The 12395-nt window shown below is 38.2% G+C and overlaps 1 protein-coding gene across 11 annotated transcripts in view; it reads right to left on the bottom strand.

Moving 5' to 3' along the window:
• CEP57 (centrosomal protein 57) overlaps window positions 1–12395 on the bottom strand; it is a 43354-nt gene that overhangs the window by 30398 nt on the left and 561 nt on the right. For 4 of the 11 annotated variants that reach the window (XM_055283345.1, XM_055283346.1, XM_063642057.1 and 1 more), the window contains exon 2: window positions 3193–3349. In XM_055283345.1, the coding sequence (XP_055139320.1) occupies window positions 3193–3349 (157 nt within the window). Of the gene's footprint in view, window positions 1–3192; window positions 3350–7037; window positions 7071–11713; window positions 12013–12083; window positions 12379–12395 lie in introns of those variants that run through there. The other 7 variants (XM_063642056.1, XM_055283350.2, XM_063642060.1 and 4 more) reach the window with 6 other exon arrangements.

Here is a 12395-nt window from a genome sequence, read left to right as displayed (position 1 = left end):
AATGTCCTTGATGAAGCAATAAAAATCATGTCAGGTTTGCCAGGCACGGTGGCTCACACCTGTAATCCCAGCACTTTGGGAGGCTGAGGTGGGCGGATCATGAGGTCAAGAGATCGAGACCATCCTGGCCAACATGGTGAAACCCTGTCTCTACTAAAAATACAAAAATTAGCCAGGCATGGTGGCATGTGTCTGTAATCTCAGCTACTCGGGAGGCTGAGGCAGGAGAATTGCTTGAACCTGGGAGGCAGAGGTTGCAGTGAGCCAAGATCATGCCACTGCACTCCAGCCTGGGTGACTGAGTGAGACTGTCTCAAAAAAAAAAAAAAAAAAAACATGTCGAGTTTATAAACCTTTCACATGCTGTACTCTTATTGAACTTTTCTTCTTATAAAACTGTACTCATTCTTTAAAACTCAGATTATCTATTATTTCGTTTTTCCTCTGAGAGGTTTTCCTCTCCTCTAACCTCCCCAACACACTTATCCCTATCCCCCAAAAATGTCTTTTCTGAACTCTCTTGGTCTTTGTTCATATCTCACAGCCTTTATTTTTTTTCTGGGTGAGAAGGGGATAGTGATTTCTGTGTCTTTCCTTCCCATTTGGAAAGTAAGTATCGTTGGATTAAAACACACTATAAAAGGATAGTGGATTGTAATGATTATCCTGGGACATTGCTTAAACAGTTCACAGCATCATGCTCTAAAGGCATAAAAGCTTATTTACTGTCTTGAAGGTTACTTTTTATCTTATTTCTCCTCTCCATCTCCTCCCTGCTTCTCTCACTTCTCTTTTATTCCTTAAAACCACTGATGTTGCACTCAAGCAGAATTTAGCTCTATTAATAACATGCTGTGCTAAAATTTTTCTGATTCTCTGTGAATAAATCTGCCTTCTTAATTTTTCTTATTCTTTGCTAGTAATTTCTCATTTTTTTGAACTTTTTGGAAGTTTCTTTTCATGGGTGTAAAGATCAGAACTAGATACAATATTACAGTTGAAGGATTAATATCTAATTCTTAGATTTTGTGTTCCTGTTAGAACTTTGTAAATGGATATTTTGTTTTGTGCTTATTTTTGAATAAGAAACTTACTGAAACTGATTTTTGCTCTACTGTGGGCTTCAGTCACTTTTTTTTTTTTTTGCTTTTTAAACATGTTGTTTGAATCTCATGCAACTTAATTTTCTTAAATTGCCAACCTGCTATACTCTGATGTGTAGAACCTTATCAATTGCTTTAACCATTAATTAAAAATTTTCGTTATCATCGAGACACAGTATCTTATAATAAAGAGGCTTCTAGGTTAACGATTACAGAGTACTAAAATTCTTAAAAGACATCACACTATTTAGTTACATTTATTTCGGCAAACACTTTTCAGCACCCATTATAGGTTAGGATTTAAACTGGTATTACCTACTTGGTATTTTACTGTACAATCAGTCCAGTTTACAAAACAGGTTCATTCTGAGATTTTTAGGATACTTACAATACATATCCCAACTAAAACAAAAAAAGTTCCTCAACTAATTTACAAACGCCTGTTTAGCCTACAATTTCAAAAATATTTCTTTTACCTAGAGAATCATTAACACATATAATTGTTGCAATATTAGTGATTAAACACAACTTTTAAAAAAAGGAAATGCCGTAGCATCCCAAATAAAGCAAAGACATTTCATTTAAACTTCACACAAAGTATAAGGTAGGTGTATTTTAAAAGATACAGATGAAGAAACATCTAAAAGATGATTAACAAATTCAGTATCAAAACCATCTTTTCATTAACTGAGTGGGCCCAATCTGATAACATGACCAGAAAATTTTCTCCAGCTGCGGTTAGAAAAATGTAACAGAACTCAGAGAGATTTGAAACGTAAGAGACTTGGCCAGGTGCCATAGCTCATGCCTGTAATCTCAGCACTTTGGGAGGCCAAGGCGGGTGGATCACGAAGTCAAGAGATTGAGACCATCCTGACCAACATGGTGAAACCTCGTCCCTACTAAAAATACAAAAACTAGCTGGGCGCGTCTGTAGTCCCAGCTACTCAGGAGGCTGAGGCAAGAGAATAGCAATAGCTTGAATCCAGGAGGCGGAGGTTGCAGTGAGCCGAGATCACGCCACTGCACTCCAGCCTGGTGACAGAGTGAGACTCTGTCTCCAAAAAAAAAATAAAATATAAAAAAAAAGAGAAACATGAGAGACTCTACCTACTGTTACCATAGGAGACCATAAAGAAAACATGAAGGAAGGAGGACAGTTTCTAGGAGCAAAGACTGTCCCCAAGTAAAAGTCTGCAAGGCAACAGAATCTCAGTACTGCAATGACAAGGAACAGAATTTGGCTAAGAATCTTAATGAGCTTGGAAGCAGATCTTCTCCAGAGCCTCTAGTGAAGAACAGAGCCCCAAGCAAAGCCTTGATTTCAGCCTTGTAAGGCTCTAAACAGAGGACCCAGATGAGCCTACACAGATTTCCAACCTACAGAAAACTGAGATAACAAATATTTAAAGCTAAGTTCATGGCAATTTGTTAAGGCAACAAGAAAACTAATACAGATGGCAGGTTCCAGGAACAAATGTATTTCAAAGTAGCCAGAGCAAAGGATGGGAAAGGAAAAAACAGAAGACAAGTTAGGGATGAAGCTGGTGAGGCATATAGGGTCTAGGTTATGAAAAATTAAGAATTTATTATGTAAGCTGTGATGAGATGCTAAAACTTTAATTTTGTGGGACAGATGATGGATAATGACAAATGACAGAAATGTTATTAACTGGGGATGAGGAGGAGAAAACAGGCAGGGAGATTAATGAGGAATGTATTATGAACATCTGGGCTACAGATGATGAAAGCCTGAACCAAAGCAATGAGAACACAAAAAGGCAGAAAAACCAGTATGCTTTTGGCATATTTCAGAAGCAAAAAAAGGCCTTCATTCTGGACTAATAGTGGGGATTACAGAGCAGTCACTGATGACTCAAAGTGTTTTAGCATCAGTAATTTGGTGGATGATGATGTTCAACAATCAATATAAGGAATACGAGAAAAGCATAATATTTTGTGGGGGCTAAAAACTGGAAGAAAAGGGGAAATATATTTTCCTCTAATGGCAAAATAATGGAGGACAAAGTTAAGAATTTTAAAGCAGCAAGAAAACACAAATAACATCTATTTCGTTAGACTCAATTACCTCTGCTGTTGCTTTCTGGATAGGCAAGTGTAGGCTTACTTGGGGAGCGTCGTAGATCACTATTAAGGAAAGGCTTATCCGAAGGATATACTACATATGGAGATGAAGAATGCCGAACCATGCTTCCATTAGACCTTGATGGCTCAGCTAAGCTGTTCTAAAAAATAAAGACACAAATTACCTTTCAAAAGTGTGCACCACAAATAGCAGATTTAAACCACAAATATTTATGACTGAGAACTAGACTGTCCATACAGACAACAGAAAAAATCCACTGACTAGAAACAATACAATTCAATCATTAAAGAAATACAACTTTTCAAGTGTTTCATATTAGTCTAAATATAGCCATATGCCAGACACTACAAGAAAATAATGTTCATACAACTTGAATACAAATGCTGTGCAGAAATACTTAAATGATACAATGAATGTAAATACCGTAGTTAAAAATATATACTGTGAAATGTAAGTTCAGAAAAATAAAAAAATTATTTTTACAGGACCAGAAACTGCTACAAATAACTGAATTACTCTATTCCCCATCAACAAACTACTACTTGAACATTTATAGTATTCAAAACTCCAGAAAGAAAATAAGGCACTGTCCTTGCCTCAAATAATTTACATTTAATTAACAAAAAAGAAAATAATTAGAAAACATTAAGGCCCATCAAACACTCAAATTTAAAACTTTATTTCCACAGTACACCATTCTGTCATGAATGAGATTCTGTTAAATTTAGGATTCCACATAATAATTTCAACCCAGGAGATGCTAACTGTGGAGTTTTATTTGTTGTAGGCGACTTCGTACTGACAGATGGTCCTAGACTGGGGGAAGTAACTAAGAAGCTGAGGGCTAAGGTGGAAGATATGACTGCCAGCTATTCAAAATGTTCAGACATCCACTTTCCTTCCTCAAACGGCCACAGCAAACTATGTTTTTCAATTCTTACCTTTGAAGATTTACATTTACCAGAATAATCTGTGTTCATAAAAGTACAAGAGCACAATGAATATTTAAAACAGTAAACAATCTCCTGAAGCAAAGGCTATCGAAATACCTGCACTGTATTTAAATCTTATTTAAAGATTTTACTTCCATGTTAAAAATCATGCAAATTTCCAGGTGACTTAAGAAAGCAAATATAAAACATTTTCTATTTATATAAATATAAAACACACTATGGCTATGACAATCAAAAGTGGGGACAAAGAGCTTAGGAGGGTAGGGCCAAGTCTTAAAAGTGGTACTCAAATAAATAAGTGCTAAGTCTACTATAGTATGTTCGTATATAACAAAGACTAGCATTTGTCATTTTCCAAACTTAATGGCAAATTGGCATCTGGTTTTAGAGGTAACTGGAAAACAGGATGAGTTTTCAATTTTTTATAATATGGTCAAAGGTCTTGCAAAGCATCCTCAATTACTGCATAGCTTAATTTTAAATGTCACAGAGAACCTCAAGTTTTCATTGGTTATTTACAACCCACCAGAATCCTATCATTTAACGTTCAAAAATATTAAGTGACTTGCCGAACACCCTCTGCCCAGTCAGAGGAATCCCATTAATTACGTGATTAACTAACAAACTAGTTCCCAAAATGGAACTACCTCTGTTCTACATTTTGTGTTAGTGGGCTTGCCCTTTACTCACTATTTTATATCACTCCTCACGACATATACATTTTTATTATCTGTATGCCCTGTGGTATAATAAAAAATATATTTAGTCTTTTGTCCTTGGTTTCAGATACAGATTCAAAAACTCCTAGAATTTCTTAAGTGATAGGGTATCCTTGTTAGGCTGATGAGGGGACTCAAGGTAGGGTGCCTAGATAGCTTCAGGTTTGAAGGTATCTTCTGGAAGCTGGTTGCCAGAAAAACCAACCACTAGATTATAAAGAGCTACAAATTTCAGCCAGGCACGGTGGCTCATGCCTGTGATCCCAGCACTTTGGGAGGCCGAGCTGGGCGGATCACTTGAGGTCAGGAGTTCGAGACCAGCCTGGCCAACATGGTGAAACTCTGTCTCAATCTAAAATACAAAAAAATTACTCAAGTGTGGGAGTGTGCCCTGTAATCCCAACTACTCGGGAAGCCAAGGCAGGAGAATCACTAGAACCCAGGAGGTGGAGGTTGTGGTGAGCCAAGATTGGGCCACTGCACTACAGCCTGGGCGACAGAGTGAGACTCCGTCTGTTTGTGTGTGTGTGTGTGTTGGGAGGGAGGTGGGGTGGGGGGGAAGAGTTACAAATTTCAGCCCTAGGCCCTGACCTTAGGGGAGGTAAGGGGCTGAGATTGAGCCCAGTAACCAGTGGACGATAATTTACTCAATTATGTATTTATGTAATGAAAGCTCAATGAAAACTCTTGAATAATGAGGTTTGGGGAGCTTCTAGATTGTTGAACATACTGATATGCTGGGAAGGTACTGCACCAGAGGATACAGAAGCCCTTTCCCACCTTGCCCTATGTCTCCTCCATTTGGCTGTTCCTGAGTTGTGTCCTTTATAAAACCGAAATTGCTTAAGTACAGTCTTTCCTGAGTACTGGGAGCCGTTCTTGGAAAGTTGCAGGAATCCCTTAATTTGTAGTCAGCTGAGCAGAAATGCAGATGCTCTGTGAACTCTGACTGACTTGGGGACAGGCAGTCTTGTGAAATGGAGCCCCTTAATGTATGGGGGTCTGAGCAACATCTGGGCAGTGTCAGAATTAAAATAACTGTAGGACACCGAGTTGGTGTAGAATTTTTGCTGGAGAAATTAAGTTCTAATAAAGGAGTTTTATTATGTTCAATAAATCTGTTGAATGTTAACTATACATTTCCTCCACAAAACAGGAAACTGCACATTACTTATAAAAGATTATCCTTTTCAACAAAGTTACCATAACCCTTTAAGCGATCACCAAAAGCTTTTGGGCTTCTTTATGTTTAACAAATATCACAAATATCATAGGAAGGCTGTGTAGAACGGAGCCCAAGTCTAACTCCCAATCCACTAATCTTTCCATGACCCTAAGCATTCAGTAAAAATTATTCCAACCAAAATATGATTGTAGGAGAAACTTTCAGGATTAAAGGTACAATGTTTAACCTGATCTAGCTTTTCCTGCAGCCTTTAGTTGTTAGGGCAAATATCTCATTGAGGAACACATAATTCAAATATTTATTGAACATCTTTTTATGACACTGTGTGAAGTATGAAGCATAATTTAAAAATGCATTATTACTTGCTTTCTTTATAAGTGTAACATGCAACACAGCTGCAAGATATTACCTAGATAAAACTCAAATACAAAAGAGTAGGTGGGAACTGCTAAATTGGATGTAATAGAGACTAAGTGCAAATTAAATTAAATTAAATTCAGGTGCATTCATCAGAGCACTGCTTCAGAAGGTCTAACAAAGGAAGGTCTTTATTAGTGCTGAAATCGATACTGGGTCTCGTAGATTGACATGTATTCTGATAGGCAAGCTATAAATGGGTATGAAAGGCAATATTTCCAGGTTAATGAATACATCAGTTTAGCTGAAAAAAGAGTTTGTGTATACATGTTGAGGAAATAAAATTGGAGAAGTCAAGGTCCAATGGTGGAGGAACATGATGTAGAGCTCTGAGCAGTGCAATCAATGCAACAGTTTCAAACTAAAAATCAATACGATCATCAACAAATGTAGAAAAGCATTCAATAAAATTCAACATCCAGCCATTATTTTGTAAAAAACTTACTCCCTTATGATAATATGAAGTTTTACAAGAAAACATGGCAAACATACTTAATGGTGGAAAACTTGAAATATTCCTTTTAAAATCAGGAATAAGACAAAGATATCTACATCAATTCTAGTCAACATTGTACTTCATTTCCTAGTATGCACATTAAGAAAAAAAAAGAATAACAGCTATTAAGATTGAAAAGGAAGAATCCCCATTTCGTATCATGACTATCTAAATAGAAAAAAACAAAAAAATCCTCAATTATGAGAATTAAGTCTGGAAGATTGCTGGGTAAAATAGATATGTAAAAGTCAGTAATTTTATATATTAGAAAATGCAACTTATGAAAATATGTATCACACAATTAAAAACTAGAAATTGAGAAATATACAAGACATGAAATTATACTGAAAAATGTTAAAGTTCTAAATAAATGGAGTAACATAACATTCAGACAGAAGGATCAATATCCTAAACATATCAGTTATACCCAAATTAAGCTAGAAATTCAATAAAATCTCAATCAAAATTCCAATAGCAGGTTCTAGAATTTCTACTGAAGAAAAGCAAAGGACCAACAATAGCTAATACTTCTCTTGAGTAACAAGGAGGTAAATGACCCCCCCACCTCCAAGTGGGTATCTAAGTAGGGGAGACAAATACAACAAAGGGACAAAGAGCCAGGTAACACACCCATAAACATATGGAAATGAACATATTGCAAACCACTGGGGATAGGATGAATTTTCAACAAGTATTGTGGGGACAATTGTGTATTTTAAGTAAAACCATTAAATTGGATCCCTATCTCACAGCATACAAATTAATTTCAAGTAAATTAAGGACATAAAAAGCTCCAACTTTAAAATAAGTAGGAAAAAAATATAGAAGAATACAACCAAGGCCTTGGAGAAAGGAAGAATTTCTTTAACAGAAATCACTAATTATAAAAAGACTAACAAATTTTACATTAAAAGTAACAACAACTATTAATCGAAAGATATCAACGACTAGCCAAGATGTCCTTGGAACAGTCTTAACAGACTGATAATTAATATCCAGTATATATATATATGTGTGTGTGTGTATATATGTGTGTGTATATATACGTGTATATATGTATATATGTGTGTATATGTGTATATATGTATATATACGTGTATATATGTATGTGTATATATATACACGTATATATATGTATGTATATATACGTGTATATATATGTGTATGTGTGTGTGTGTATATATATATAGGCAACCCAACTGAAAAACAGGCAAAGGACATGAACAGGTATTTCACAGAAGAAAACACACACACACGACTAGTAAAGGTACGAAAAAAACACGGTTGCATACTCACCAATGATAAGAGGTGCACAAATCAGAAAATTGGATACCATTTCACACACACAGCAAAAATTTACAAGTGGGACAATACCATCTATTTAAGAGGACATAGAATAAAGAGGGCTGTTGGTATAATCACTTGGTAAAACAATTTAGTATGACCGAGTAAAGGTGAAGACGCACATACTCTGTGAACCAGATAATTCATTCAGTTATATTTGCTGAACGATTTTCTCTCTCCTCTTTCTTGAAAATGATATGGGTTGAGTCACAGTACATATTCCATGACCCACTACTGAGTTGTAATCCAGACCCCAGCCTCCGGTCTGGAAAAAAAAAAAAATCACTGCTCTAGAGTTGCCCCTTGCAAACTTTTTCTCTCAGGACCCCTTTACACTCTAAAAGATTTAGTGAAAAGAATGGCACTATTTTACATTTCTGCAGATCTCTTTAATGTTTGCTTTAAAAAAAAAATGCTGGATTCTCTTATCTAGTTCTGCATTCGCTCTGTTGGATATGTTATTTTGTTTGACATATTAAAGAAGATCTAGTCTACCACAAACGTGGTCATTACAGAAGGATCTTGTAGACTCTGAGAGGATCTTGGAGATCTCCAAGGGTTGTGAGACCATACTTTGAGAACTGCACTCTAGAGAAACATTTGCCATGTACGGCATATAACAATGAATACAACAAGATTGTTTCTAATATCTGGCAAACAAATGGACAGCAAAACCCATTAAATCCAAAGCCTATTAAGATACTGTCATTTACTAGCTAGATAACTTTGACTCAACCTCTCTGGGCCTCATTTTGCTCATTTGAAAAAGGAAACATTAATGCCAATCCCAGAAGGTTATTGTGAGGATTAAACGAGTTAATGCATAAAAAGTGCTTAAAGTGCCTTCAAGGATTATGCCTGCCAGATAGTCCTATATAAATACCATACATTATAATCTTAAAATACGTGGTAGTGGGTGGGTGTGGGAAGGAGAAAGAAGAAGATACAAAGGGGAACATGAAGGTATTCATTTTTATTATTCTCAAAAAGTAAATCTTATATTTAAAATTATAAAATGTATGATAGCCATAAAACATTTTTAAGGGAAATTAATATGGAGCTACTGTGCAGCTTGGTCGAAGGACCTATCTAAAAAGTCAGACAGACAAATTAAGAGATTAGGTCATTAATCACCAAGGTTATTGTGAAAACATTACAAGGCTGACATGAAAGACATTCTTGTGTGTTTCAACACAATGCCGCCCATACTTCCATACGGAATTCTCATTATGCCCAATCATGGTTGCTTTCCTGCCTTTTCCACCAGGCGAAGTTTATCAATTCAAGAGCAATCACTCAATAAACGTTACCTAGACCTAACTGAAACCTATCGCCCTACTTCCATGCTGTTCACATTTGAGATTTACACGGTCACTGCTTCTTAAAGACGGTGATTTATGAATCTACTTGTTAAAAATCCTTGCCTGTAAAGCATCTCAATGCACTTATAACTAACTCTGTATGGGTTTATCAATGTCGAAAACAGTTGAATATAACAGTTGTTAATCTTCACAACCGTGAAATCTGAATATGACTTGTGTTCTCAGTTCATGGTATAGTTTTAACAAGTTTTTTTTTTTTTTTTTAATGTTGCCTGCTGTTAAGATCAGCTGTTTGATAAGCTAAGTGCTTTTCCAACGCTGTTGGAAATGGCAGCCTTATTTCTGATGGGACATCTAAGCAGGACCTTTTCTTACGCAGCAACCAACCAACTAAACTTAGTCATTTTTGTTTTGAGAAACAGTAACTTCCAAACTAGACATTTTGATGTAGCAGATTGAGTTATGGTTGTTACACTTTGATTTGTGGAGGATCCTAGATATTCTTAGTGTACCCTTGATATTTAGAATCCAATTAAAGCTGAGCTTAGCACGAAAAATATATATATGCTTTCCTAATGAACAGTCTTTGGGATTTCTGTCAAGGGTACCGTATAAGTACTAAGAGCTGACTATATCCCAGTGCCAATGCTCAGCTAGGTGTCCTTGGCATAATGCAGCTCAATTAAACATTCACTTAATATTTTATTTTATAGAGACAGGGTCGCTCTGTCGCCCAGGCTGGAGAGCAGTGGCACTCTCATAGCTCACTTCAGCCTCAGTGATCCTCCCGCCTCAGCCTCTCTAGTAGCTGGTATCACAGGCATGAGCCACGCACCCAGACTCAATTCAACATTTCTAAGAGTATTCCTTGTTCAGTCTCCAAGTGCTTAACTTTTGAGAGCCGTGAAAAGCTCTCTTCTCCCAAGTTTAATCATATCTCCTATAAAATCTCATCCATCTGCTAACACTTCCAACAGTTTCTTTTATTTTTTTCTTTTACTGACCTAATCCTGAATAACCTTAAATTGCTGCTTTCCTTACTTCTCCTTAACTTCCCCAGACCTCTCTGCAAACTTCTAATTCCCATTCGGCTGAAACACTGTAATACTTTTAGTCCTATTATTCTAACAATTTGTAATTGTTCGAAAAGCTGAAACTGACTTCTCCAAGGTGACCAGGCTTTCTTAGCGTTCCCGACTCTTTCCCCCTAGATTCTAGAAAACAACTTTCCCCCGATACTCTTCTAGTTCCTTCCCTCACCATCCTTTTTTTTTCACGTTTTTACCTACGTTTCCAATTCACCTCATCCAACTCTACCTCCGTATTACTTCTCATTCCGAACTATCTCAAGTTTCCTAAAAGCACCTACTGTTCTAGCACATACTCCAAAATTCCTGCAGCGCCTTTTCTCCTTCCTCTACTCTTGGGACAAGCAATTACAATTCCTTCGACACGCAACTAGCTCTATCTTCCCTTCTAGGAAACCTTCTCTAGCCTACCTAAGCACTGCTAATCACTCCCCTCTAGATTATTCTACTACGGTAGCACTTCCTAAACTGTACTGCGCAGTAATCACTAATTACGTGTAGTTTCTCTTCAGTGTTTTGCTCCTTCAAAGCAGGGTTTCTATTCTATTCATTTGGACCCTAACAGTATGCCAGGCATCGAACATTTGCTAATTGGAGAAATAAGAGCTCCAACATTTACTTCCTATCAAAGCTTTCCAACGCCGCGGTTTTCAAAAACCTAAGCATTCGACACTCCAATTTGACAAATACCAGTGAATAGCAGTGACTAAACTGGATGGTGACCTTCGATGAGGCAAAAACCATATTTAAAATCAATTCCCCCTGTCGCCTCTCCAAAAGGGCATTTCCACACTTAAGTTCCAGTAATTCTAGGTGACAGGAAGCGCGCGTTCTGGCTACGAGGATCACACAACGAAGTTAATGGGAGTGGGAGGCACTGCAGGGATAGGAAACAGCATAAGCAACGACTAGTAAGCGCTCGAAAGACGGCGGACTACTACCGTGCAGCTGTCTCTTAAACACACTGGCGCGCCTCACCTGATCTGGCGAGTTTCCTAGAGGGGCCGCTGAACCCACGTGACCAAAGGAGCTACGTTTTCGCAGGCCAGGGAGTGGGCGGTTATCCCAGCCGGTCCTTGGGAGTGTCAGGCAACCGGGGTTGCTACGCCAAAAGGTGAATGAGGGCTGGGGAACAGAGAGAGCCAGCCCAGTTTCACTGGGAGCCAGAGGCTGCAGCCTCGACAGAAGAACAGTGAATGGAAGCTTCGGGAGCGCGGAGCAATCTAGGCACACCCGCCGTCCTCCAGAATTGCGTCAAAAGCTGGACTGACAGCGCCCTGAAACATGAGGAAACTCAAAGAGGCGCTTAGGACCGATGTGGGGCCCACTCGCGCCAACTGCTTCTTACCGACAACTGAGAACAAGAAGCCGCAGAGACAGACGCCGCCGCCGCCATCTTTCAGCCTGCCCAGGGGGTCTCCGCACCTCAGGGGCGGTCTAGGTTCTCGTGCTCTTCTCCAAAACTCGGGAGCCGCCCACCAGGGGGGAACCCTAGGCTGAACCCCTGATGGAAAAGGGCAAGAGTGCTGGTGCTGGGCTTGGAAACCCCTGCCACACACCCCCTCAGGGCCGCCTACGCTCACAGCTTACATAGAAAGGGCAACACGTCCTAACGGACTTCTTCCCTAGCCAATCAAAATAGCAGACGTCTTTCTGTAGT

Source organism: Symphalangus syndactylus, chromosome 6 (assembly GCF_028878055.3).
Source record: "Symphalangus syndactylus isolate Jambi chromosome 6, NHGRI_mSymSyn1-v2.1_pri, whole genome shotgun sequence".
Taxonomy (NCBI): Eukaryota; Metazoa; Chordata; class Mammalia; order Primates; family Hylobatidae; genus Symphalangus; species Symphalangus syndactylus.
This window is presented reverse-complemented; position numbering and strand designations above follow the sequence as displayed.